Source organism: Oreochromis aureus, linkage group 7 (genome assembly GCF_013358895.1).
Source record: "Oreochromis aureus strain Israel breed Guangdong linkage group 7, ZZ_aureus, whole genome shotgun sequence".
NCBI classification, from domain to species: Eukaryota; Metazoa; Chordata; class Actinopteri; order Cichliformes; family Cichlidae; genus Oreochromis; species Oreochromis aureus.
In genome coordinates this window covers 66098374-66124852 of record NC_052948.1, presented here as the reverse complement: position 1 = coordinate 66124852, position 26479 = coordinate 66098374, and the positions used below count along the sequence as shown (strand labels likewise).

General features: G+C 44.5%; 1 protein-coding gene across 1 annotated transcript in view; it reads right to left on the bottom strand.

Moving 5' to 3' along the window:
- Positions 1–10335, bottom strand: part of LOC116311358 (receptor-type tyrosine-protein phosphatase beta) — a 27726-nt gene extending 17391 nt beyond the window's left edge. Inside the window, exons 1-8 of the mRNA XM_039614775.1 lie at positions 9631–10335; positions 8936–9526; positions 7126–7405; positions 4128–4436; positions 3493–3756; positions 875–1138; positions 450–713; positions 73–342 (exon numbers count right to left, since the gene is read on the bottom strand). Coding sequence (XP_039470709.1) covers positions 73–342; positions 450–713; positions 875–1138; positions 3493–3756; positions 4128–4436; positions 7126–7405; positions 8936–9526; positions 9631–10335 — 2947 coding nt within the window. The remainder of the gene's footprint in view (positions 1–72; positions 343–449; positions 714–874; positions 1139–3492; positions 3757–4127; positions 4437–7125; positions 7406–8935; positions 9527–9630) is intronic.
- Between the last annotated feature and the right edge of the window lie 16144 nt (positions 10336–26479).

Genomic DNA, 26479 nt, shown 5'->3' with positions numbered 1-26479 from the left:
ATTACAACAGGAACAACAATAACGCTTCATTGATACTACAATTGTGGCATCGGCATCGTCGCTGTGACGTACTGGTCCGTGCCGTCACAGAGGCGGAACCGCTCAGGTTGCCGCTGTTGGTTGTCACGGTAACGATGTAGTGGCCCCCAGGGGTGAGGCTGTTGAAAGTGCAGTCTTTGGCCTCCCAGCCGAGGACCCTCTGGCCTACGATGGTGGCAAAGGCGGTTGCCCGCCTGAGAAGCACAGTGAAGCCATCCCATTGTCCGAGCGGCCGACTCCACTGGACACTCAGCGAGGTTTCGTCAGCCTGGTGTACAAGCAGCTGCTGCACAGGCCACGGCGCTGCAGAGAGGAAGGGGTGGGGTCAACAACACTGATGCCGACTAATTTTGGAAGTTCAGACTTTAAGCGTGTTGGTCAAAAGAACAGAAGCAGGAAAGTGAACTCACCCAGCTGACTGCTGCAGCGCGCCGTGTTACCCAGAACGCCGCTGTGAACTGTGACCTCTGCGCTGTAGAGTCGTCCGGGGACCAGGCCGAGGCCGGAGAAGGCGTGCTGCCTGCTCACCTTACTGACGGTCTCATTTGCCAGAACCACCGAGCCGTTCTTCAGGATGATGCTGTAGTTCTCCCAGTCGCCTCTAGGGGGCAGCCAGCTGAGCCGCAGTGTTTGAGCATCAGCCGACATGGAGAGCGCTGACACCCGGTCAGGTACTGAAACAGCATGAGACAGACGGGGAAATTAAAAGCAATAAAAACAACACAGACCACCAGCCGAGGACGTCTGAGTCTCTGGTCCAGCGTTCTCACCCCCACCTGACGCAATGGCATGTACCTGTAACTCCCTCTGTACCTGCTCTCTGAGCCAAACTCACCTGTCCTTGCTGTGCTCCTGCTCTCGGTGCTCTGACCGCCTGCTGAGGAGCTGACTGACACCTTGTAGCTACGCCCTGGGGTCAGACCGTCAAACTCCACCTGGGTGATGTTAGGGAGAAGGTGACGTAGCTGAGGGTTGGATCCTGGAGCTCTCAGGGTCACCAGGTAGGATTCCACCCCTCCTTTAGGTGGGAGCCAGGAGGCCCGCAGACGTTCCGAGCTGCCGTTATTTTCGAGGATGAGATGTGACACAGGTGCTGGGGCTGATGAAGAAGAGGAGGAGGACGCACGTTAGACTCATGTTTGTACAGTTTTCTCTTCTTCTTCCTGTTTCACCTGAACTTTACCAACTGTCTCATGTATTCACCTGGAAACAGCAGCAGTGTTGCAGAAGCATTAAAATGATTTATGGGCGTTTATGTAATGTGGTGTGGGTGGCGAGTCTATGCCAAGTGTGAACAGATTTACTGAAGCGATGAAGAGGCTGGGTGAGGTGAGCAGCTGTAGACAGAGGAAGGGCGTGAGGGAGAAAGGTCTGAAATATCCCGGAAACGGCAGGCCAGCAAGACGCGCTGCTGCTGCTGGAAAGAAAAACAGGGCCGCAGGACGACGAAGATCCAGTTTTTATCTTCACGCTGAAGCTCGAACGCTCAGAAGAATTAAGACAACTTCATAAAGGCAATAATACTCTTATTGCCTGCTCTTATTGTCTTTATCTTCAACGTTATGCTGCTCTGTTGTATGTTAATTGCCCCTTGGGGATAAATAAAGTCTTTTGACTCTGATTCTGATTCTGATAAACTTCATGCTGACAGAAATATTTGAAACTCTTTTACAGGCTAACAATGCCGAGGTAAAGTCCATCGGTTGCAAATCTCACAGCTGGTCTCCAAGAACATAAGAGAGAACATATTTGTCCTGTTTTGGCTTCCCTTCATTGGCTTCCTGTTAAATCCAGAATTGAATTCAAAATCCTGCTCCTCACATACAAGGTCTTAAATAATCAGGCCCCATCTTATCTTAATGACCTTGTGGTACCATATCACCCTATTAGAGCACTTTCGCCTCGCTCTGCAGGCCTACTTGTTGTTCCTAGAGTATTTAAAAGTAGAATGGGAGGCAGAGCCTTCAGTTTTCAGGCCCCTCTTCTGTGGAACCAGCTTCCAGTTTGGATTCGGGAGACAGACACTATCTCTACTTTCAAGATTAGGCTTCAAACTTTCCTTTTTGCTAAAGCATATAGTTAGGGCTGGACCAGGTGACCCTGAATCCTCCCTTAGTTATGCTGCAATAGACGTAGGCTGCCGGGGATTCCCATGATGCATTGAGTTTTTCCTTTCCAGCCACTCACTATGTGTTAATAGACCTCTCTGCATCGAATCATATCTGTTATTAATTTCTGTCTCTCTTCCACAGCATGTCTTTCATCCTGTTTTCCTTCTTCACCCCAACCGGTCGCAGCAGATGGCCGCCCCTCCCTGAGCCTGGTTCTGCCGGAGGTTTCTTCCTGTTAAAAGGGAGTTTTTCCTTCCCACTGTCGCCAAAGTGCTTGCTCATAGGTGGTCATATGATATGATTGTTGGGGTTTTCTCTGTATTTATTATTGTGCTATCTATTGTACAATATAAAGCGCCTTGAGGCGACTTTTGTTGTGATTTGGTGCTATATAAATAAAATTGAATTGAATTGAATTGGTCTCCTGTCCAACAAACACACGAATAATGTAGGATGAGACAACAGCAGGACGCAGCCAAGCTGAGTAGATTCACTGCCACTTCGACGCATTAAAGTCCAAACCAGAAAAACAGATCAAGGGCATCAAAAAAACCGAGGTCTCGTCGTGGATTGTAAACAACAAAGATATTTAACGACGCTGTTTAACTCTGCAGAATAAGAAATAAAACGCAGCGATGTTCACACTGTAGATGGCCTCCACATATATTTGTGACTCAAACCCTACACTGCTCTCCCAAAGTGTGGGTGGGGTTAGGGTCAGCAATGATGACCTCAGACGGTTAAATCTGATTGGTCAGTCGTGAAATCAGAAAAGACGTCATTTTACGCCCATGTGTGGTTGAAAAGTTGTGAAACTGATGAAAGGTTGTCTCCTCGGGCTCATTTTAGCCGTGACTTCCTGTTTCGCTGCTGCAGTTTCCTGCTGATTGGAGCTCTGAAGACATCGTAGCTCACATCTGTCATCGGGTGTTGTTTTACTGACGCGTGCTTGTCGGGTCTCTCCAGGTGAACGGTGTTTGCTCCCTGCTGATGATCAGAGGAGTTTGTGGAGGTGTTCGGGGGATAACCAAATTCAGACATAGGTGAGCTTTGAGCGCAGTGTTTGTAATGCAGGTTATTTGTATTTCCCAGTTTATGGGTATTTTGGATGGCACGGTGAAGTAGAACCTGTTCTACAGATGAGTCCCTGACCTGAAATCTGCTAACTCCATATCTTTGTTTCATCGTCTACAATATCAAACGGCTTTTTAAGACGCAGGAAGAAAGGTTCAGAGGAGGGCGTAATCTCTAAATTCACAGCTCACATGTCCATCGAGTGTTTTGGTATTTTAGAAACACTCAGATTACCTCAGATTCAAACACGGGTCAGTGCTTTCGCTACCTGTGACGGCTGCTGTGGAGGCGGAGTTCTGAAGGCCGACTGCTTCTGTTACCACAGTGATGGTGTACGGGGTACCCGGGTGCAGACCCTCCAGCTCTGCCGAGGTGCTGCTGTTCTTCAGAGTGATGTTCTTCAGCAGAACACCAGCCTGATCCCTCAGAAGAACCCTGAGGTTCTCCGTGCGGCCCAAGCCGATCCGCCAAGTCACCCCGAGGCTGTGTGAGGAAGAGGACGCCACCTGCAGGCCGTCCACTGAGGAGGGAGCTGAGGCAGGGAGAGAGGAGCATTACGGAGGGGTGGTGGAGGGATCAGAGGGTATTGACCCCACTTTGATGGCCATTATTTTTCTTTTTAAACCACTTTCACGTCTTTGATTTAATTTGCTGATTTTATTAACTTTGTGTTGAATGAGTTGCTCTTGAACAATTTTGCTTTTATTTCTTTTTAAAGCTCTTTGTTTTTATTATTACTGATCATGTGATAAGCTCTCAGCCAATCAGGTGCATTCTGATTATGTTCCAGAGCAACATATCCCTCTGAGTGTAAGAATTTCATTGCTGGTAGTGATGTGCTGTTGTTACCTGTACAATAATAAAACTTGAACGTGAGAAAATTCTGGAGGTGTTGTAGCTCACCTGTAGCTGTCATTGCGTGGACAGGTGAGGCGCTCTTGTTCCCAGCTGAAGCTACCACACTGACTTTGTACATAGTCCCAGGTATCAGAGAGGTGAACCCGGTCTGGGAGGCTGCAGAGCCCATGATTCTGGTCCTGCGCCGGGATCCGGAGCTCGTGTCCTCCAGAGTCACATCGTACCAGTCCACATGACCGGCAGGCAGAGTCCAAGACACCGTCAGAGCCGAGCCGCTTAGAACCGCAAACAGGCTTTTATGATGAGGTTGAGCCGGGCCCAGCTGGAGGTCCAGACGAGCTGGGGCAACTGGGTCTGAAACAGGAGAGGACACTCAGTGTATACCCACACTGAAAACAGGAAGTTTTATTTTGAAATGACATTTTACAGCGCTTTGGTTTTCCATTAATTAATATTTGGGCAATTAAAGTAGTTTAAAACTAAGACACTGAAGTGTAGCAGTTAGCAGCTTTCAGGAGGTTTGGTTTGGTTCTGTTGTAACTGTTGCTGTTCATTCAGAAACACTTTAGATTAGATCAGGCTGTGGTTCCTGCTTGGAGACAGGTTTACGCTGAGTTTAGGGACAGGCTGGGATTAGGTTGGGGTTGGAGGTAGTGTTTGGATTGGGGTCAGGTTTTTGGTACAGACTGGGGTGGGCACTGAGATTTGGGTTGAGTTCAAAGGAGTACAAGTTTGGATTGGGGGTTCAAGACCATGGAAGGGGACAAGTTTAGGGTGGGTTTGGGGACAGATTTGGGGTTTGAGTTGGACTGGTTGTGGTCGAGGATCATGGGTGGGGTTGTGGTTTGGATTAGTTGCAGAAAAAGAAGCAAAGGAAAAAGAAGAAGGATCACGAGCACATCAAAAACAGCACGTGAATTGGCGATTAGTGCAGCTGTCACAACAGCTCCGGTAGAGTCGGCTAGGGAAGACTGTGCATTTCAGAGGGATGACCAAGAGATGGTAACTGATTTCCCAAAGCCAACACTATTATCCCGTAAACCAGAGGAGGAAAGACTTCCAATTTAGAGAAGCAGCTAAAACATCAGCATCCAGGTATGTGGGTCTGAGTTTCAGTTTAGTCGTCAGCACCGCTGCGGAGTCATCAGCTTTGTTCCATAGTCTGCAGTCTGTTGGTGACCGCCCTACATGTAACATGACCTGCCACCATGTTAGTGGTTTAACACGTCTTTTTAATGACGGGGTTTATATTTCTGTTTTGGCATCTAGAATTGTGAAATTCTACTGGCTTTGGTGAATTCCCCATATGGTTGGTGGTCGTGGGCACAGTGATTGTTACACTGTGCTGCTGCAGAGGCCCATATGCTTGTTTGAGCAGCCAAAAGAATGAGAGCGTTTTCACAGAGGCAGCGTGAGTCCACACAGGAAACTGAAAATAATAGGCTGGGTGGGGCAGGATGATGAGGACAACCCCCCCGGCCCTGAACTCTGGCCTGTTCTTCGTGATGGCTTCCTGTCTGAGCAGACTTCCCTGCTTCCTGTTGGAAGGCCGGCAACACCCAAAGGACAAAATGTCAGACCCACACAGCACAAGCTCCAAAGACTTCCAGAAACGTCCGCAGACTTGTAAAGATCCCGAATGACTCTTTACATTTATGAGATGACTGGACCGAGGCACAGCGAGTGACACCTGACTCCACCTTACCCTGAATGGTGGTCCTCAAACTGCAGCAGAGGAAACACGTCTACGTGATTCACGGCCAGCCTTCAGTCTGACAGTCACTGTCCTGATATGAACGTATTAATCAGGACGAAACTGAGCAGAGCAGGAAGAACTTTTCAATGTTGGGAGAAAACCAGAGAAAGCTCGGAGGCAGTTGCTCGTTCCAGAAAGATCCTGATAAACACAGAAACACGGAGCTCTCTAACAATGGTCTTCATCTCATCTCGAGTGTTTGTTTCCAGAAACAACCGTTCCTCACCCTCCTCTCCTCTCAGCCACTTCCTTCGTTTGTTTGCACCAGGTCCTGGATCAGCTCAGCGATGGGGGGAGGTCAGGGTTTGGGTTAGTTTAGGCATGATTTTAGAAAACACTCGTAATCATTAAAGCAAAGCATTAATTGGCCTCATTTACCAACAGTGCACAAATCTGTGGTTCATCAGGACTTTTGTTTTTACTTCGTGAAGACATTTAGAAGTGCCTCTGACCACACATACAAACAGATGCCTGTCCGTCGTAAGAAGGCACACGTCTTTGAAACGACTGCTAATAATTATTATTGCCTTTTAGACTCGATTTAAAGTTTTCCAAAACATTATAAGCATCGAAATGCTTCTTCTTCTCACAGATCACGTCCTCCTCATCTCCACGTTTTCTTCTTGTCTGCTTCTCATTTCACTCCAAACACTGTGGAGCCACAGTCACTGTCTGAGGGGAAACAATATTTAGCAGCCCGTTATTTCAGCCTGATTTATTTATCTCTCTGTTATTTGCAACAGCCATCACTCCCGTGGAAAGCGGTCGCTGATCTGGATTCTTTCTTGGAGTTAGGAAACTGTTTTAAAGGTTTCTGCAGCCAGACGTTCTCCTTCTTTCTTGGCTTAGCAGTGTAGGTTCCTCTCTTACATCATCGCAGCTCTCGTCACCATCACCTGGCCATACGCATGCAGTCAGCACAGTCTGATTTACTAACATATTTTCCTAAATCCGATTGATTTTTTGTTTCCACGCACGTGTTAGTAAAGCAGGTCCAGATATAATGAATCTTGGAGTTACAAGCTTGAATATTTTTGACTGGATTATTTTTAGAGATGTTGATTTTATTGTTTGAAGTTTAAAAACCTGCGCGCTCTAAAACATAATATGATCAATAATCAATAATGTCAGGAGGTTTCTCCATGATGGGGAGCACACGTGCATGGGTGTCATGAGAAAGGGGCGGAGCTTGTTCCAAGTAATGTGACGGTAAAGTTAAAATAGCTACACAGAGCACTCAGGTGCTAACTTCTGAACTGCAGCTTCACTCTTCAGGTGCGCTCCTACCTGTCTGAACTGTCCCGCGGCTAATCTCACCATCCTTCCTGGAAACCGCTGTCAGCTGATACACTGTCCCGGGTTGCAGTCCAGTTATATTACAGATGGTACTGCTGCTGGTCTCTCCATCAGACTCGCAGTGGGTAGGACTGGACCATGAGTGCAGAGCGCAGAACAGACTGAAGTTACAGGACAGACCGGCCGACGTTACCTGCACCGCGATGGAGTCTGAGCTGGAGCTGATCTCCTTCAGGTCTGCAGAGCATCGGGGACCCTCTGAGGTCTGGACCTGCATCAGGAGGTCACAGGAGGTCAGGGTCACATGGTGTTTGTGAAACTCAAAGAAAATGATTTGCTGGTGTCTGATGTCTTTTTTACAAAAATGGCCTTTGTGATTCAAACCCAGAGGAGTTTGTCTCCTCCTGGGATCAAACCAAAGGGTTCATACTCGTGACATGAGTGTTTAAACATCTGCACAGAGGTAAAGAGTTCCCTTATTAACATCACGCTCTCAGAAAATAAGGCACCTTATTGTTTCTGTAGTGCTTACACTCTCTAAGAAATGAAAAGAGTACGAGTGAGGGCCCAAAGCACTCTGATGTGTATTTCCCCTGAGCCTGGTTCTGTTAGAGGCTTCTTCCTGTCTAAAAGGAGTTCTTCCTTCCCGCTGTCACCACTGACCATTGTCAGGTTGCCTCCGTATTACTGATCGGTCTTTGGCTTACAACAGAAAGCGGATGTAGATAAATGATCCGGTAACTCACCGTCTTTGCGCCCCAAAAGAATCCAAGAATTAAACATGTCGTGGCACATCTGAGCATCCCTGATTTAAATCTGACCGCTCGGTAAGAAACACGCCTCTTCTGACACACTGACAGCTACAGACATCTTTCAGCTGAAGGACTTTGGTCCGGAGAGGAGCTGGAGGTTTCCTCCATCAGCTCCAGAGGCTGAAATGATCTGGAACTTCTTTCTCCTGCATCCCGGTCCCGTGTGACTCTTTTCTCTCTGGGTCCATCGATCTTTAAACTTTCCCTCAGCGAGCAGAGGTGTGGTCTGCACACCCCGCCCTGCTTTCCTTCCTCCCAGCCTCGGACTTTCTCCACAACCTTTAGCATCAAACTGAGCTCCATCGCTACCATCAGAGTGGGCTATTGTTAGGGCTGAGTTATCCAATCAGGAAACAGCCTCACACCAGAGGCTCACTCTATTTATGTATGAGCAGCATCAAAGTCTGCTTTATGTTACCTTCGGTCAGCCGTGATCTTCATTTCAATATGGAAGTCGTGTTCTGAGACTCGACCTCCTGACTACGTTTGACTTTGATTTTCTGTGTCCGAGAGAAGCGAATAAAACACAGCCCGGAGAGCTTTACCAGTCAACATGGTAGAATAAAATAATACTATTAATACTGTGTTTCCATAGTAACACAGGAGTGTGATCACCTTTTCATACACTCAGCATTTACTGGCTTTCAGCTCTCGCTTTGGTCTCCACCAGCTCCGCAGACCCAACCATATGCTTCAGCTGCAAGCAACGCTCCCACGGAGCACCAGAAACACACCAGCCACAGGAAACCGAACCTCTGCCAACATCTGGCAGGTTTCACACTGAGCTTCTTCATATAAGCAGCAAACAGTCAAAGATCAAAATCAAGGAGAATAAAACTGATCTGGAGTTAACAGGCATGAACTACCACCAAACACAGCACGACATCCTGAACACGTCTAAACACCATTTTAAACAGGTATGAAGACAGGTGTGCTCACATGTTGAAGTCCTCTAAAATAACAGCATCAAACAGAGGTGGGGTACTCACAGGTGTGGTGGAGGTGACTCTGGACGTACTAGTTTGAAGCGTGCTTGTTGCTGGAGTGGTGGTGCTTGTTGCTGTGGGGCTGGCAGTGGTGGTTTTGGTGGTTGTAGCAGGAGATGGTGTAGCAGTCGTAGGTGGGGTGGTTGTAGCAGGAGATGGTCTAGCAGTCGTAGGTGGGGTGGTTGTAGCAGGAGATGGTGTAGCAGTCGTAGGTGGGGTGGTTGTAGCAGGAGATGGTGTAGCAGTCGTAGGTGGGGTGGTTGTAGCAGGAGATGGTGTAGCAGTCGTAGGTGGGGTGGTTGTAGCAGGAGATGCTGTAGCAGTCGTAGGTGGGGTGGTTGTAGCAGGAGATGCTGTAGCAGTCGTAGGTGGGGTGGTTGTAGCAGGAGATGCTGTAGCAGTCGAGGTGGGGTGGTTGTAGCAGGAGATGCTGTAGCAGTCGTAGGTGGGGTGGTTGTAGCAGGAGATGCTGTAGCAGTCGTAGGTGGGGTGGTTGTAGCAGGAGATGCTGTAGCAGTCGTAGGTGGGGTGGTTGTTGCGGACGTTGTTATGATGCTCGTGGTGGTTGTAGTATCTGCAGTTGTAACTGGGAAACTATCACCGGAAGTGGTGGGTGGTGTGGTTTTGGTGACTGTGGTATGAGATGGTGACATGGATGTAGGTGTAGTTGCTGATGTTGTTATGAATAGTATGGGTGCAGTCTCAGTGGTTGTGGTGGGGGTGGTGGTACTGGCAGTGGTAGGTGTGGTTTTGACGGCTGTGGTTAGAGACGGCTTCGTGGCTGTGGGTATGGGTATGGTTCCTGCAGTTGTAGCGGGAGTGGAGGCACCAGTGGACGTTTGGATGGTATGTGTCAAGCTGGCTGTTCTAGCTGGCGGAGGGATGGTTGTGTGTGTAGTTGCTGGTGTTGTTATGGGTGGTGCGACTGTAGTCTCTGCGGTTGTGACAGGGGTGGTGCTACTGGCGGCTGTAGGAGATGTGGTTTTGATGGCTGTGGTTGGAGCAGGTGCTGTTATGCTGCTCCGAGAGGGTGTGGTTACAGCAGCGGTGGTGCTGATGTTTGTTGTACTCGTTTGTGGGACTGATGGAGCTGAGGTGCTACTTGCAGTGACTGCATCACCTGTTGGTGCTGTTGATAATACTCCTTGAGTCAGACTCTCTGAGATGTTTGGATGAAGGGTGGAGTCTGTGTGTGTGGGTGGGGTCTGGCCGTGAGTCCTGGGTGGTCTATGTGTGCTGGTGCTGGATGCAGACGGTGGAGGAGTGGTGGTGGTGGGTGCAGCTGAGGCGGTGCTGTCTGAGGATGCTGCAGATGTTTGGTGTGTGGATCCATCCTCAGGTTGTAACTCAGTTATGACGTCTGTTGCTCCACCTGTGCTCACACGTGAGGAACCCAGCGTCATGCCTTCACCTCCGCTCGACTTGGACTGGTTTCTAGTGATGGAGGACCATGACTTGTACGACGACGTGACCACCTCCGTCCTGACTAGGGAGTCACCTCCACCTGACGAGGTCTCCGAGGCGAGTGACTGGTCGGTGGTAAAAGCAGCTGTGCCATTTAAAGGGGATAGGTGGGTGACTGCAGGGGAAACATCTGGAGGTGACAGATTGTCCGTGACAGCGTTCCCAGGACGCCTGATGGTTTGGGCGGAGTTAGACAGGTCCAGCGGTGTGGATGAAGAAAAGGTGGAGGTGGCTGGAGATGTGTCTGAAAGTGAGAAGAAAGGTGAGAATATAAAGAGCGGCTCTGACTTGTCACATTCACAGATGAGTGAAATCACGCGTTATTCCTGAACGCAGACACCTTAAATTAAACTTCAGCCCAACCTGGACTCCGCCCACTGATGACAGACACACCTGAGACTGACCTGCGCTGCTTTTAGAGTTTATGGCCCGGTTACTCCAACCTACAAACCAACTACAAAACTAATGTCTGTGCCTGAAGCTCTGCAGTCTGAGCCAGCTGTGCCCGAACTTGTGGCTGCGAGTGTTTTCAGATCCCACAGGTGGAGGTGCGTCCTCATCTGCACACGTGGGTGGGGGTGTGGGGTAGTCAGACTCGAACGTCAAGAAAGGTGGTAGGGAAGCAGACTACGCAGACATTTCAGGTTTCCAGAGGTGAGCAATTTATTTACAGTGAACTTAATTTAATATGCAACTTAACAAAACTTCCCCCCAAATCAATTCAATTAACAACACTCAACATAACATGGATCTGGTAACACCGCTCACCTCTCCTCTCTCTTAAATCTGGTAGAGACTGGCTTTAAATAGGGCCATCAATTTCCCTCCAATTCCCCAGCCAGTACCACTCACTTGAACTGAGGGATCTAAAACTCTACACAGATGATTAAAAAGACACAAAACCTCTTTACACTTCTAATATGCACATTTACACAACTAAATGGCAGTATTAATGAAAAGAAAAACACTCAACAAATCAATTTAAACCTTAACACAAACAAAAGGAAACATCTCTCTGGAAATAGAAACCCCTCCATTTGGTTTGATCTGCTGATGTCATGTGTGACATCAGCAGGATTTTAAAATGAGGAAATGCCAGGCGGGCGTTTCCCCACACCTGACCCCCATGAAGACTGAAAAGAGAACAAAGTAAGTATGAACAAATGACTTAATCTGTAACATAATAAAATATAAAGAAACGTAACTGAGTATTTGCCTTAATTTGCAGAATGTTTGATTTGCCGGCAACGGAACGCTTACACAAACAAACCCAGGATAGTGAGTGCAGCAATGTTACTTGACAAATAGCAAATCAAAGCAAATAAATAGAAACAGAATAATGTGCATAATGTGCAAAAAAAAAAGGTAAACACATATGGGACAAATGGAGAGCATTGCAACTGCTCATCCACTTTGTCACAGGGGGTGAAACTGTCAGCTTCTTATGAACGCTGCGATCTGTGTTCAGCGTGTTCTTTAGTCGTGTCTGTTCTGCCGCTGCTGTTCATCTTTGATTCCTGGAGTTTTGGGTGGTCTTACTTCCTGTTTTACTTTGATAGTGCGAGAGACTTTTTAAATTCTGTCCCTTTAAAGTTACTTTGAAAAAGTAATTAATTATAGTTACTAGTTATTTCTTCAAAAAAGTAATTGAGTTAGTAACTCAGCTACAATATTGTAAAAGTAACTAATTACTTGGTAAAGTAACTATTGTGTTATAGGGTATAATTGGCCATTTTCGGCTACTTTTAAATTTTAGCGCTACATTTCATCTTTAAAAACTATTTACCTCGCCTTGTTTGGTATCATTACTTTCAGCACAACCTCACATGTTTGAATTTATAATTACTTTTTCATTTTGACACACTGTATTAAGACATTTGATCTAAAATCACACAAAAAAAATAAAATCTCAGTATCTCAGTAGAAATAAGTTGTTTTTTACTGTAACAACCACAAACATGTTTAACGAATCATTAACTTGAAATGCAAATATAAATTGTATAGTTTGAAAACTTATGCACAAGTTTTAAACAACTAAGTTATGAGGAACTATTTGCCTAAAAATGTAGCCAAGGCCTCAGGTGTGTTTTTTTTTTATAACCACTTAAAACTATTCACAGAACAGTCAGGTGTTCTGCATCAAATAAGATGCCACACAAATTATTTGTGCCACTCCAATAAATAATTTCTGTCCACTATAAGACAGAGGAGCATGTCACAGCCTGATACCTGCAGACCTGACAGCAGGAGGTGCATCACTGCTCCTGTTTCCACCTGGAGACGGCGTTTACACTGTAATCTGCCTTTGGTGGCTTTTTGGCAGCACTTGTGACATTCAGCCATCGCCTCATTGTTCTGACGCACACAACAAAACAACTACACTTCACACTAACTACACAAGACAACAGACCAACTACACACTCCAAACACGCTAAACCTCACAAATCTCTCACATCTCAAAACTCGCCCCCTCTCTTTCTTTCGCTCTCTCTCTCGCCGCCGTCACTCCTAAACCTTCCCCCTTGTCTTGGGTTGACATAGTGTCTTGTTCCTATTTAATGTTAAATGGTCATGTGATTGGTTTACCATGACTACTTTTTTCTTCCTCAGCCAATCAGCAGCCCCTTCCCCCAGCTCCCGGTAAGCTGAAGACAGCTTCACCAGTCTGTGTGTTGAGAAACAGTAACCCGGCCGCATTTTCTTGGTAGTAACAGTAACGGCGTTGTAATGATAGAAATAGTAATTAGTTAGATTACTAGTTACTGAGAAAGTAACTGTGTTAGTTAATGCTGTTATTCCCATCATGGCTGAATCCTGACACCCTGAATACTCGGCATGACCCGGTCTGCATGCAGTTTGTCTTCCATGTTGGCGCCGGCTCGTTCCCAGGTGTTGTATACATGCTGCACTCACACACTCAGATTGTTATAATTCACTCAGATGGCAGACAGGTTTCACTCTGTGCTCCATCCGCCTGGTGAATGTAAATCACTGATAAATGTAAATCACCGGTCTCCAGGGAGACCGGCGACCAAATGTATCCCGCTCTGATCCGCCAACCGTGACTGGTTACTTGCAGAGCTTCTGCTTTCTCATTGGACCATGGGGGCTGAGGATGAACCACAGAGACAGCAGCTCAGCTCCAAGTTATGAAAGGTGGACTCTGACCTCTGACCTCATTTCCTTCTAAAATACCAAGGTCTCTGCGGGTCTTTGGTGCTCTAATGAAGGAGGAAACCTAAGAAGCCGTCTTTGTACGTGTGACGGCTGTAAATGATTTCAGTTATTAGAGGTTAAGTGGAGAACAAGAACACTGTCAACATCTGCATTTGGAAGTCTGGCTGATCTCAGTGTTTTTCCAGGTTCATCGGGAACGTTTGGGACAGACACCTGCTCTACACCTGAGTGTGAGTCAACACAGCAGAGAACAGGAAAAGCCCTATCAATAATCACCCTCCATCCAGGACCTGCACCTCTAAGTAACCAGGAAACGGGCAGGGAAAATCATCACAGACCCCTCACACCCTGGACAGACTCTTTGACCTGCTGCCTTCTGGCAGACGGTACAGAAGCCTGCAGACCAGGACCACCCGACACAGGAACAGTTTCTTTCCCCTCGCCATCTCCCTCCTAAACAGCTGAACTGTATATAAAAACGCGATTCTGATTCTGATAAGAATATGAATATCAGCACGCAGGAATGATGCCGACCCGAGCATGTGGCAGGGGAGGAGAGCGTTGAGGTGCCGTGATCACCCAGTACAGACAGCATTCATGCACATTATTATAACCGAGATAAACAAACTCTGAACTGACGCCTGACAGCTCCGTGCTGCTGTTATTGTAGATGAAATGAACAGCAGCAGTCCCAGAGCTGGACCCTGGGGGACGAGGAGTTTATCCTTTGGGCAGCTTTTAAATCAGGTTTTAAATCAGCCGACTCAGTGTGATGTGCAATGCTTCATCAGGCTGTTACAGCACATTCACCGAGCTGACAAAGACCGAACAGATTTACTTTTTTTCTTTTTTTCAGTTTTCAGAGTCAAAACTTTAGTTTTAGTACTCGAAAGGCAAAAAACACACTGTGGAAAAAAATGAGGTAGACATGAAGAGCTCGTCCAGAAGTTACTAAACCACAGAAGGAAGAAATGCAGATTCTGGGTTCATCCAATTCTCACGACAAAGCAGCAGTAGGGAGGATGTTATTGTTCGATCTAAGGGTGGACGCATGGGGTTCAGACATGTTTGAGCTCCTGTTAGCAGAGATGGGAGCACACTGAGGAGGCCGAGGAATCAGGTGGCGAGTGAGCCTCAGCCCTGTGTCTGAGGTCAAACAGTAATTTTTCCCTTATTTCCAGATTATTGTATATTCAGCACCGTGCGTGATTTGAGCTATGAGCGCACTTGCTAATAGATGCAGTGACCTGATTGGTCAGATCCGAAACATCCAAGAAAGTCGACCTTGGTTAAATGCCCTGAATTCGTGCAGTGAAAATACACATCGGTGTGAATGGCTGCATTAAAAAAAGGTAAGTCAAAATATTGACACAGATTTTACACGTCCAGTGTGTAAAGGCCTTAACCCTAAAGGGCTGTAAAGATCTCACTTCCTGTACCAACTATTTCCTTTCTACCATCTTCCTCTGCCGACGTGGCATGCGTCAGTTCGTGTTCCTGGACATGAAGCAGAGCTTTGACTGCCGTAAAAGGTTTGGATTGGATGCACTGCTCCGAACACTTCAGCTATTCTGGCCTGAGAACCAGAGCAGACAAAGCAGACAGGTGATGTCACATAGGCTACATCCATCTTTCACGTACAGTCTGTGATTCTGCCGTCACACCTTTAAGAATCTGAACAGAACCAGAACTGAAAGACTCGAAGCCACCATGAAGGCACAAAGATGTCCACAAACTTCAGTTCTCACATCAACGTTCTGCAATCGATTACTGAAATGTTATTGACAGCTCAGAGGTGATCAAAGAATCCACCTTCAACTTTATCTCATTTTTTCTTCTGAACTTCACTGCAGTGCGTGCTGGGAAACGTAGGAGCCAGAGTTTCGAATAAACAGACAAACTGAGAAAGTCTTTTATGATTAAAGTGAATCTGAACACACTGGTGTGATCAGAGAGTTAGTCGTAGTTTTTCTACTTGTTCCTGCTATAAAATCAGTAAAATTCACAATCAAACGTTCGTTTCTCGACACCGAAGCTTCAGCCTGACCGGATACTCGGTACTCACACGCACAGTTGGATCTCCAGAGCAGAAAGAAAAGTAGGAGCGGGACCTCCATGTTCCTCCTGCGTCCTCCGGCCTCGCTCGAGCTCGACTGAAGGGCTGGAGGAAGTGCGTCTCTGAGGGAGGAAAAAGTCAGCCAGCAGCGCTTCCTTCTATTCAATTGTTTGAGCGAAGGAACTGCTGCTGTCGGAAATACCACAGGACATCCCAGATGTTCAGGGTGAAGCCAGAGGAGCGGATCACACTTACAGAATAACACACCATCTTCACTGAGGCTCACAGGAAACGGCACCGACTTTATTCAGGTGGTGCCAAGGCTCACTTCACTGGCAGCCAATCGCTGCTCAGGGTCAGGCTGTAACCCCTCCCACAGACTCTCATCTCAGACATCACCTGTAAGGTGCTGAGGTGGGAACAGTCACACCGAGCTGGCTGCGCAGGTGTCCTCACTGAGGTCAGCAGCCTCAGGTCAGGTGGTCCTGCCCCCTCTTACTGAGACTTTTCCCATCATCCTCTGAGGCTGCCGCTGCCAGCTGCTGTTCATGTGATCACTGCAGTGTTTCGGCTGGTTTTGTTCCCCGTGTTCCCGGTTTTAGGAATATTTCTGCTCTTTGCTGTTGGACTGTGGAAGCTCATTACATTCTGACACTCTACTTCCTGCTCTTATCCTCAGACTCCCTTAGCCCCCCCCTCACTCACACACACACACACACACACACACTCTCACACACACACACACACACTCTCTCTCACACACACACACACACACACACACACACACACACACTCTCTCACACGCACACGCGCGCGCGCGCACACACACACACACACCCACCTTGTCCTGGATGGGAGGGTAGACCTTATGAACATCCTGCCTGCTGCTGTCACGGTGAGGTGATGAACCTCCTGCTTCACAGAGTAATCTGATTACATTTTTACCATCTCATTCTGTAATCTGTGACAGAGGACAGAGGCAGTGTCACTTCGTGTTTTATTTTGACATTCACATGTCGTCTTCCTGAGACCCTTTCTGTACCTAATGATCTGCCAATGGCCGTGAGCGTCAGCTGACAACACCTGGTCAGCTGTAAGGGCCAATCAGGAATCAGGGCGGGGGTCTGACAGGTAACCTGAAGCAAGCCCCGGCTTAAGGATCAACACTCACCAGCCACTTCATTAGGTACACCCGCTTGATCAGCTAATCGCTTGGCAACAGCTCAGTGCCTTTAGTCATGTAGGCGTGATGAAGGCGAGCTGCTGAAGTTCCCACTGAGCATCACAATGATGGCCACAACCTGTCTGAGTGTTGCTGCTGACCACATGCATCCATCCTATGATTACATAAAGAAGAGTTAGTCCGGGCGTGGAAGTCTGAAGCGTGGTGCTGGCGTGTAATCTTTCGTGCTTCCTGCTGACGTCCATGAGTCGATGAAAACAGGATCCAGAGCCTGCATGTCCAGGTTTGAACCTGCAGGGCTGGCACAGTGCTAACAGGTCCTCATCCATCTGTCCTCACAGAGGTCAAAGGCCAGGGTCTGGGCCCGCAGCCAAGGTCCTCTCTGATTGGCTGAGGAAGTGTCTGATTGCAGAGGAAAACTACGTTTCCTGAACAGAGACTTGCCCCAAGGTGAAGGACGGAGAGGGCGAGATTTATGACAGCGAGCCGTGAAGGTGGAGGAACAGGAAGGACACGCTTGTCAAGGAGGTCCAGGCGAGACCAGGTGAGGCTCTGTCATCCTGCCATTGTCTGATATACAGTCTGTAATCTTCCTCTTCGGTTTCCTCTGCAGATCTGTGCAGGTCTGAATCAAATCTACCCGAGGACCTGAACAGGTTAAAGGTCAGACCTGCAATCAGAAGCACCGCCCACCCTGACTTTGTGATCACAGGCGTAACCGAAACATCTGCCAGCAGGGGGCGCTGCTCGACTGAAGAAACGGGAACATGAGAGAAGCTGTGTCTGCGGCATCTTCAAGCAACTTAAAGAAGTCCAGACGCTAAAATAAATAAATAATAAATAAATATAAAATCAAGTTAAATCAAATTAGATAAATCTCATTTCATTTTTATATTTAAATAATTTGATTTCAAATCATTTCACATTTATCTAATTCTATTTCATTTTTATCTAATTTTTTTTCATTTTGGTTTATATTTATCTAATTGTATTTCAAATTATTTCAAATTTATCTAATTCTAATTCATTTTATTATTTACACACTGGAATATTCTCCCATGTTGCTTGTCTGTGTTTTATTGTGTTATGGTGTGATGATATCTGTGCTTTCTCCTGGATTACCCTTTTGTGTTACACACTTCACTGTTTTTCCTTTTGCTACCTAGCCTGACCTGTCTCCCTAATGTGATGTTTGTGTATTGTATGTACGGTTGGCAAGGTCTGTCTTCTCGGTTGTGGGCGACTGCAACTGACAAATAAAGGCTATCTCATCATCATCATCATCATCATCTCATTTTAAAATTTATTTTATATGTATTTCATATTTATCTCATTTTTGTTTCATTTTTATATTTATTTCATTTTATTTCATTTCCTTTTATATTTATTTCCTTTCATTTTATTTCCTTTTTATATTTATTTCCTTCGATTTCATTTCCTTTTATATTTATTTCATTTTATTTTATTTCATTTTTATATTTATTTAATTTGATTTCAAATCATTTCATATTTATCTCATTTGACTTTATTTCACATTTATCTAATTTTATTTCATTCAATTTCATATTCATCTCATTTTATTTCACATTTATCTAATTGTATTTTAAATTATTTCATTTTTATTTCATTTTTATTTCATATTTATCTCATTTGATATTATTTCATATTCATCTCATTTTATTTCACATTTATCTAATTGTATTTTAAATTATTTCATATTTATTTCATTCTATTTCATATTTATCTCATTTGATTTTATTTCATATTCATCTCATCAAAAATTCTTTCCTGTCATCATGAATTAAACACTGCAGATTGAAGCAGGTCCTCAGAACTCAGAGCTAAATTATTAAAAGCAAGCAGTAAACGAAATATGCCAATAACAACTAACTGTAAATAATGACTCGTTAAGTCAGAATAGAGGCACAGCTTTTTGGAATTTGTTGGGACAGAAAGGTCGATCCTTACTCTCTGAGTGCAGTGACGAGATGCTGTGGCTGATGAAGAGGGGCTCGTTTAAACTGAACCAGAAACAATAATCCAGATTACTGCTGATAATCTGGCTGAGCAAACCTCCTTTCTCCTGCCGAGGACCCCGACACAGCGCGCGGGCTGCAGCTGTCTGACGTGCTATGACTGTCAAAGCTACATTTCAGTCACATCTGCTTCATGTTGGCAATGATTCCAGGGATTATTTCTGAGGTATTTACACTTAACTGTATGGACAGATGTCATTCACCACGGAACAACCAGTGTGTGTGATACGCATGCTCTAATACTCCATCACTTTTACCTTTGAGTCCATCATTCTGCTGGGATCAGAGTAATCAGAGTAATCCAGCCTCTCTGGATACAAAATCCTAAAAATGAAAACTGAAACTTTGATCCGGACTATGTGATCGATCACTTTGAGCTAAGAAACTTTACAGGTTTGAAGTGATGAGCTTGTTTAAGTCCTTTAAATTTAAGAATGGCTTCAGTAAAATGTTCCTGCTGTCAGCTCCCACATACAAAGCTGCCTTTAGTCTGGATGTAGAAATCATTTCAGACTCCAACACGTTGAGCTCAGCATGAAGATCATTTTATGGATTTAAAGACCTGATGATGGTTTCTGTGCTCACCTGCATCAAAACAACATTTCTCTCCCTGCTGTGTTTTAAGCTTCACATCATCGTTGTGAATCATCCTTTAAACTTTCCTTTCAGAGTAGATAAAATCCTGAAGACAAAATTCAGTGTGTTTTCTGTTTGCCTGCAGAGCGAGCTCACTCATTTGGCTCACGTTCACAGCTTTGGCTGGGCTGCTGTGATGCGGCTTCAGGAGCTTAAAGGTTTACTGATGAATGCAGCACCACAGCTGGAACAAAAGGAAGGGCTTTGCGGCGAGAAAGCGCAGGTTTACGGTTTACGTCCATGAAAATCAAACCGGAGGGACGATCTCTGAGTTTATTTGTGTGTGTGTGGTTCTGTTTTGCAAAGGCTTGAATGAATTGTGATGAAACTCTGTGGGTGTTAGCACTTCACCCTCCACTGTAACTGTAAGTATAACTTCCAGGTGTGCTGCGTGTTGAAAATACCGTATAAAGATTAAAATCATGTAACTTTTGACCTCTGACCTCTCTTGAAGGTCAAAGTTATAATAATGCTTCAAGCTTTTGTTTTCCTTTTTGGAAAACAAAATTAATTTGTGATCAGAAACTTTTTTTCATTTAGATTATTAATAAATATTTAAACTAATGTGCTACACAATGAAATGAATGCTACACAAGTTCTATATCTATATCCATCTATCTCTAAATCTCTCTCTCTCTCTCCCTCTACATGTATACAGTCAGGTCCATAAATATTGGGACATCAACACAATTCGAACATTTTTGGCTCTAAACACCACCACAATGGATTCCAAATGAAACGAACAAGATGTGCTTTAACTGCAGACTGTCAGCTTTAATTTGAGGGCGTTTACATCCAAATCAGGTGAACGATGTAGGAATTACAACAGTTTGCATATGTGCCTCCCACTTGTTAAGGGACCAAAAGTAATGGAACAATTGGCTTCTCAGCTGTTCCATGGCCAGCTGTGTGTTATTCCCTCATTATCCCAATTACAATGAACAAATAAAAGGTCCAGAGTTCATTTCAAGTGTGCTATTTGCATTTGGAACCTGTTGCTGTCAACTGCCAAGATGAGATCCAAAGAGCTGTCACTACCAGTGAAGCAAGCCATCATTAGGCTGAAAAAACAAAACAAACCTATCAGAGAGATAGCAAAAACATCAGGCGTGGCCAAAACAACTGTTTGAAACACTCTCAAAAAGAAGGAACGCACCGGTGAGCTCAGCAACACCAAAAGACCCGGAGGACCACGGAAAACAACTGTGGTGGATGACCGAAGAATCCTTTCCCTGGTGATGAAAACACCCTTCACAACAGTTGGCCAGATCAAGAACACTCTCCAGGAGATAGGTGTATGTGTGTCAAAGTCAACAATCAAGAGAAGACTCCACCAGTGTGAATACAGAGGGTTCACCACAAGATGTAAACCACTGGTGACCCCCAAAACAGGAAGGCCAGATTAGAGTTTGCCAAACGACATCTAAAAAAAGCCTTCACAGTTCTGGAACAACATCCTATGGACAGATGAGACCAAGATCAACTTGTACCGGAGTGATGGGAAGAGAAGAGAATGGAGAAGGAAAGGAACTGCTCATGATCCTAAGCATACCACCTCATCAGTGAAGCATTGTGGTGGAAGTGTCATGGCGTGGGCATGTATGGCTGCCAGTGGAGCTGGTTCTCTTGTACTTATAGATGTGACTGCTGACAAAAGCAACACGATGAATTCTGAAGTGTTTCGGGCAATATTATCTGCTCATATTCAGCCAAATGCTTCAAAACTCATTGGACGGCGCTTCACAGTGCAGATGGACAATGACCCAAAGCATACTGCAAAAGCAACGAAAGAGTTTTTGAAGGGAAAGAAGCGGACTGTTTTGCAATGGCCAAGTCAATCACCTGACCTGAATCTGATTGAGCATGCATTTCACTTGCTGAGGACAAAACTGAAGGGAAAATGCCCCAAGAACAAGCAGAAACTGAAGACTGTTGCAGTAGAGGCCTGGCAGAGCATCACCAGGGATGAAACCCAGCGTCTGGTGATGTCAGTGTGTTCCAGACTTCAGGCTGTAATTGACTGCAAAGGATTTGCAACCAACTATTAAAAAGTGGAAGTTTGATTTACGGTTCCTATTCTATCCCATTACTTTTGGTCCCTTAAGAAGTGGGAGGTACATATGCAAACTGTTGTAATTCCTACACCGTTCACCTGATTTGGATGTAAACACCCTCAAATAAAAGCTGACAGTCCGCAGTTAAAGCACATCTTGTTCGTTTCATTTGGAATCCATTGTGGTGGTGTTTAGAGCCAAAAATGTTCGAATTGTCCCAATATTTATGGACCTGATATATATACATAAAACCCTAACCCTAACAACAGAATAATACCGCAAGATAACAACTAAAAAACTGACATTTCAAAAATAAAAATAACAGCAAATGAAAAATTACAACTCAAAGATCATAAAAACTGAACAACAACACTAACTCTCAAAATAACAGGCAAAAAATAAAGAAAAAACAAACAAACAAAAACTAACCAAAAAGAAAAATCACAACAACCAACATAATCACATGAAAAAATAACAATAATAAAAACCATAAAAAAGAAAGAAATCACCTGAAAAATAATAACGAATGACAACAGCAGAAAAATAGCTGAATAATCACAGAAATGATCAAATAAAAAAACACGGCACAAAGCCATGTTAGCATTTTGTGTTGATTTATTTTTATTCCCTTCTTCAACCTCTCATGCAGCTCACAAATGTTTGCTTTTCCCTGCCAGCTGCCTGGATGATAACTTCCTGTCCCATCTGCAGTCACCTCCTTCAGAGGCCTGTGGTCACTGCATCACCTGTGGTTGGATGAAAACATCCTGACGGAGGTTCCTGTCAGTGCTCTGAGCGCTCTGACAGAGCTGCGGGCTCTCAGTCTTGCCCTCAACACCATCGGGTACGTCCCTGACTGAGCCTTTGCTTCCCTCCACCAGCTGCTGATGCTGTACGTAACTCGTGTTCGTGACATCACAAAGTGCTTCCTGTTTCGGGTCCAAATTAAAACCTGAATCGGGACAAGTCTCCTCAAACCACATTTCCACAGAACAGGGCACATTCCTGTGCCCTATACACTCCACAGTTACAGGAAGGCAGCTTTTATTAACATTCGAACAACAAAGCTGAGCATGAGCACGGAGCTCACAGTGCACCAGTGAAACAGTGAAACCACATCACACCTCCCCGAGAATGACAGTGTCAACACCACAGGAATGAATATTAACAGCCCTACGGATCTTTGCAGAGCTGATCCTTACAGCAGCAGTAAATAAATATAAGCACAAAACAGTAAAGGGATGATATTCTTTGTACCATAACTACAACATCTCTCTAATTAACGATGGAGCACGCATCTTTTTACTGAAGCCAGAACGTGGGTCTGCAGGAACAAACCACCTCTGTTTCGTTCAGGTGATCGCCAACATGTAGAATGAGCGAAACGCTGAAATAACAAACAATAGGGATAAAATAAAATGGTTGTTCGGTAGACGCCACATCGGAACATTCTCACATGGGACAAAGCGAGCCTCTCTGAGCTCGTCTCCCTGATGGGTGTCTGGTCTCCGTCCTGGCTTTAGCTCTTACTGAATATAACACGATGTTCATGTTAGCAATCGTGGTGTCGTTAGAGTCAGAGGGGATCAGGACCCAGGGGAGGATTTACCAGTTTACCTTTTATCTGCGTTAACCTCATATGTAGCTGGTGTTTATCTGATCTCTAATCAGCAACTGAAAAGCGAACCTTAATTTTTTTTCACTTGGTTTTTAAACCTGATGTGTATCTAATATTTTAATATATTTTAATATACTTTTTTCTTATACAGAGTTTGTCAGTTAACCAGCATCATTCTGTTATTAAACCTGCTGTATATTTGGTCATTATTCGATTGTCGTTTTTCCCTAATGTGAAGCATTGTTTAACTTTGTATTTGCTGCAGCAGCGCCTCCTGCTGGAAGCAAAATAGTTAACAGAAGCTCTGCTGTGACTTTAACGTGACTTTTAATGTCTTTATGTCATGTAAATGTGTTACGACCCGGCTCGAAGTGACCATAACAAGAGTGGGATGTCACGCGACTTCCCACGCCCAAACAGACACAGCCACAGCATTGGACTTTTAACAATAATATATTCACACTAATGGCACTCACGATAGGGGGAGTGTATAATTTCGGGGTGAGCTAAGGCCAACACAACAAACAAAACTCAACCTAGGCTTCGGTTCCCCTCTGACCTGTTCAAGGAAAAGAAAACAAAGAAATAACACAGTCTGACCTCCCTGGTCTAAAAACACAGGAGAAAAGAAGGCTTCCCAAAATAACCGGCAGCTCACCCCTACTTACTCCGCACCTCACACACATGCCCGACTTTTTAACTAAGTGACTATGGCTGCGGCTATGGGCTCAAAATGTGGTCATAAATATTTTGTACTTGTAAATCAGTTTTGTACTTGTAAATCAGGATTTGTATGTGTAAAAAGAATTTGTGCGTGCGTAAAAAGATTTGTATTTGTAAAAAGAATTTGTGCGTGTAAAAAAAGATTTGTATGTGTAAAAAGATTTGTGTGTGTGTAAAAAGATTTGTATTTGTAAAAAGAATTTGTGCGTGCGTAAAAAGATTTGTATGTGTAAAAAGAATTTGTGCGTGCGTAAAAAAGATTTGTATGTGTAAAAAAGATTTGTGTGTGGACTTAGCCAAAAACCCCCTGCAAGTTACAAGTACGAATTTTGACCCTATTTTTCTTCCTGTCATCTGATTGGTCAATGTCATGTCAATCACAAATGTAACAATCCAATCAGAGAACAGATGGGGTTGGCTGTCGGAGGGGCACTTTTTGAACTGCAGGTCCTTGAAGGGTAATACAGTTTGAAGCTGGAGGATCTCTATATAAATATCCGATAGCAGCTAGGTCCCCTTACTTTCAGCAGCTGTTGAAAGGATAAAGTTGTGGTATGTCAGTGGTTAGAAATACCATTATTACTTTAGGATTAGTTTAACACAAAGTCAGGGCTGACCCGGGACCATTGCTGTGAGTCACAGTGCGCAGCATAAAGGTCCTTTCACATCAGACGCAGGATGTGCTGCTAATGCTAACCGCTAACTAAAAGCAAAGGATCCAGAATTTGTTGCGCTGGCTGCTGAGCTCTGTGGGGTTTTGCAGCAGCTCTACCTGTACTAGATGCACCTGCTCCTTGTCGTTTCTATCTCTGACTTTATGTCCTCTACAACAGTTTCTGTTTTTTTTGCTAGTTCTTCAAATGTTCAATAAAAACATGTATGCTAATTCATAACGAAGAAAGCTTTGTAATGAAGACTGTCATTTCCAAAACACTGCCCCCCGCGGTCCGCAGCGCTGTTGAAAAGCCTGTGGAAGTCCCTGTATAAAGCACGTAGACCTGTGACACAAAAATCACCAAACTCGGACGACCACAGACTGTTTTCCTTTGTGGTGAGGAAGGAAAACGCTGGGTTGGCATGTAAAGGGCATTTATTCCCTTCAAGGACCTGCAGTTCAAAAAGTGCCCTCCGACAGCCAAACCCATCTGTCCTCTGATTGGATTGTTACATTTGTGATTGACATGACATTGACCAATCAGATGACAGGAAGAAAAAATAGGGTCAAAATTCGTACTTGTAACTTGCAGGGGGGTTTTTTGGCTAAGTCCACACACAAATCTTTTTTACACATACAAATCTTTTTTACGCATGCACAAATTCTTTTTACACATACAAATCTTTTTTACGCACGCACAAATTCTTTTTACAAATACAAATCTTTTTACACACACACAAATCTTTTTACACATACAAATCTTTTTTACGCACGCACAAATTCTTTTTACACATACAAAACTGATTTACAAGTACAAAATATTTATGACCACATTTTGAGCCCATATGCGGCCGCTCCGTCTGGACCTGAGGCAAGTGCACGGGAAGTCTGCCACACATCCCCCCACCGCAGCTCTTCAGTCGCCCTTTTGTAGTTCACGTCCACCGCAGGAACCAGTCACATCAGGCCGTTCATTAGGTCCACCAATCACTGCTGAGCCCGCTAAAATACATTTCAAAATATATAAATATATTTTACAATGTATTTTAGCGGATATATTTTTTGGCCATTTTTTGTATAATTAGAAATATATTTCAAAATATATTTATAATATATTTTGAAATGTGTTTTAACGCATATATTTTTTGGCCTTTTTTTTAAATAATTTAAACTTATTTAAAATCATTCAAAAATATATAAATTTAACCCTTCATATATTTCTAAGAAAACACATTCACATGTAACAGCTGAAAAAATCTTTATTTGATGTCTAAAACATACATATAGCATATCAATCAAGCAAGGAATATTCATTTTATAATTATATTCTCATTACATATTTAAACATTCTAAAAGAAAACACACACACACACACACACACACACATATATATATATATATATATATATATATATATATATATATATATATATATATATATATATATATATATAATGGTGGTGGCTAACCAACCGGACATAGTGGTGGTAGACAAACAGAATAAGACGGCCGTAGTGATCGATGTAGCGGTTCGAATGACAGCAATATCAGGAAGAAGGAACACGAGAAGCTGGAGAAATACCAAGGGCTCAGAGAAGAGCTCGAGAGGATGTGGAGGGTGAAGGTAACGGTGGTCCTCGTGGTAATCGGAGCACTAGGTGCGGTGACTCCCAAGCTAGGCGAGTGGCTCCAGCAGATCCCGGGAACAACATCGGAGATCTCTGTCCAGAAGAGCGCAGTCCGGGGAACAGCTAAGATACTGCGCAGGACCCTCAAGCTCCCAGGCCTCTGGTAGAGGACCCGAGCTTGAAGGATAAAACCGCCCGCAGGGGCGAGCGGGGTGTTTTTTTTAATATATGTATATACACATATAAAAACACACACACATATACACATATATGTGTATATGTGTGTGTGTTTGTAGGAACATAAATCAACATACTTA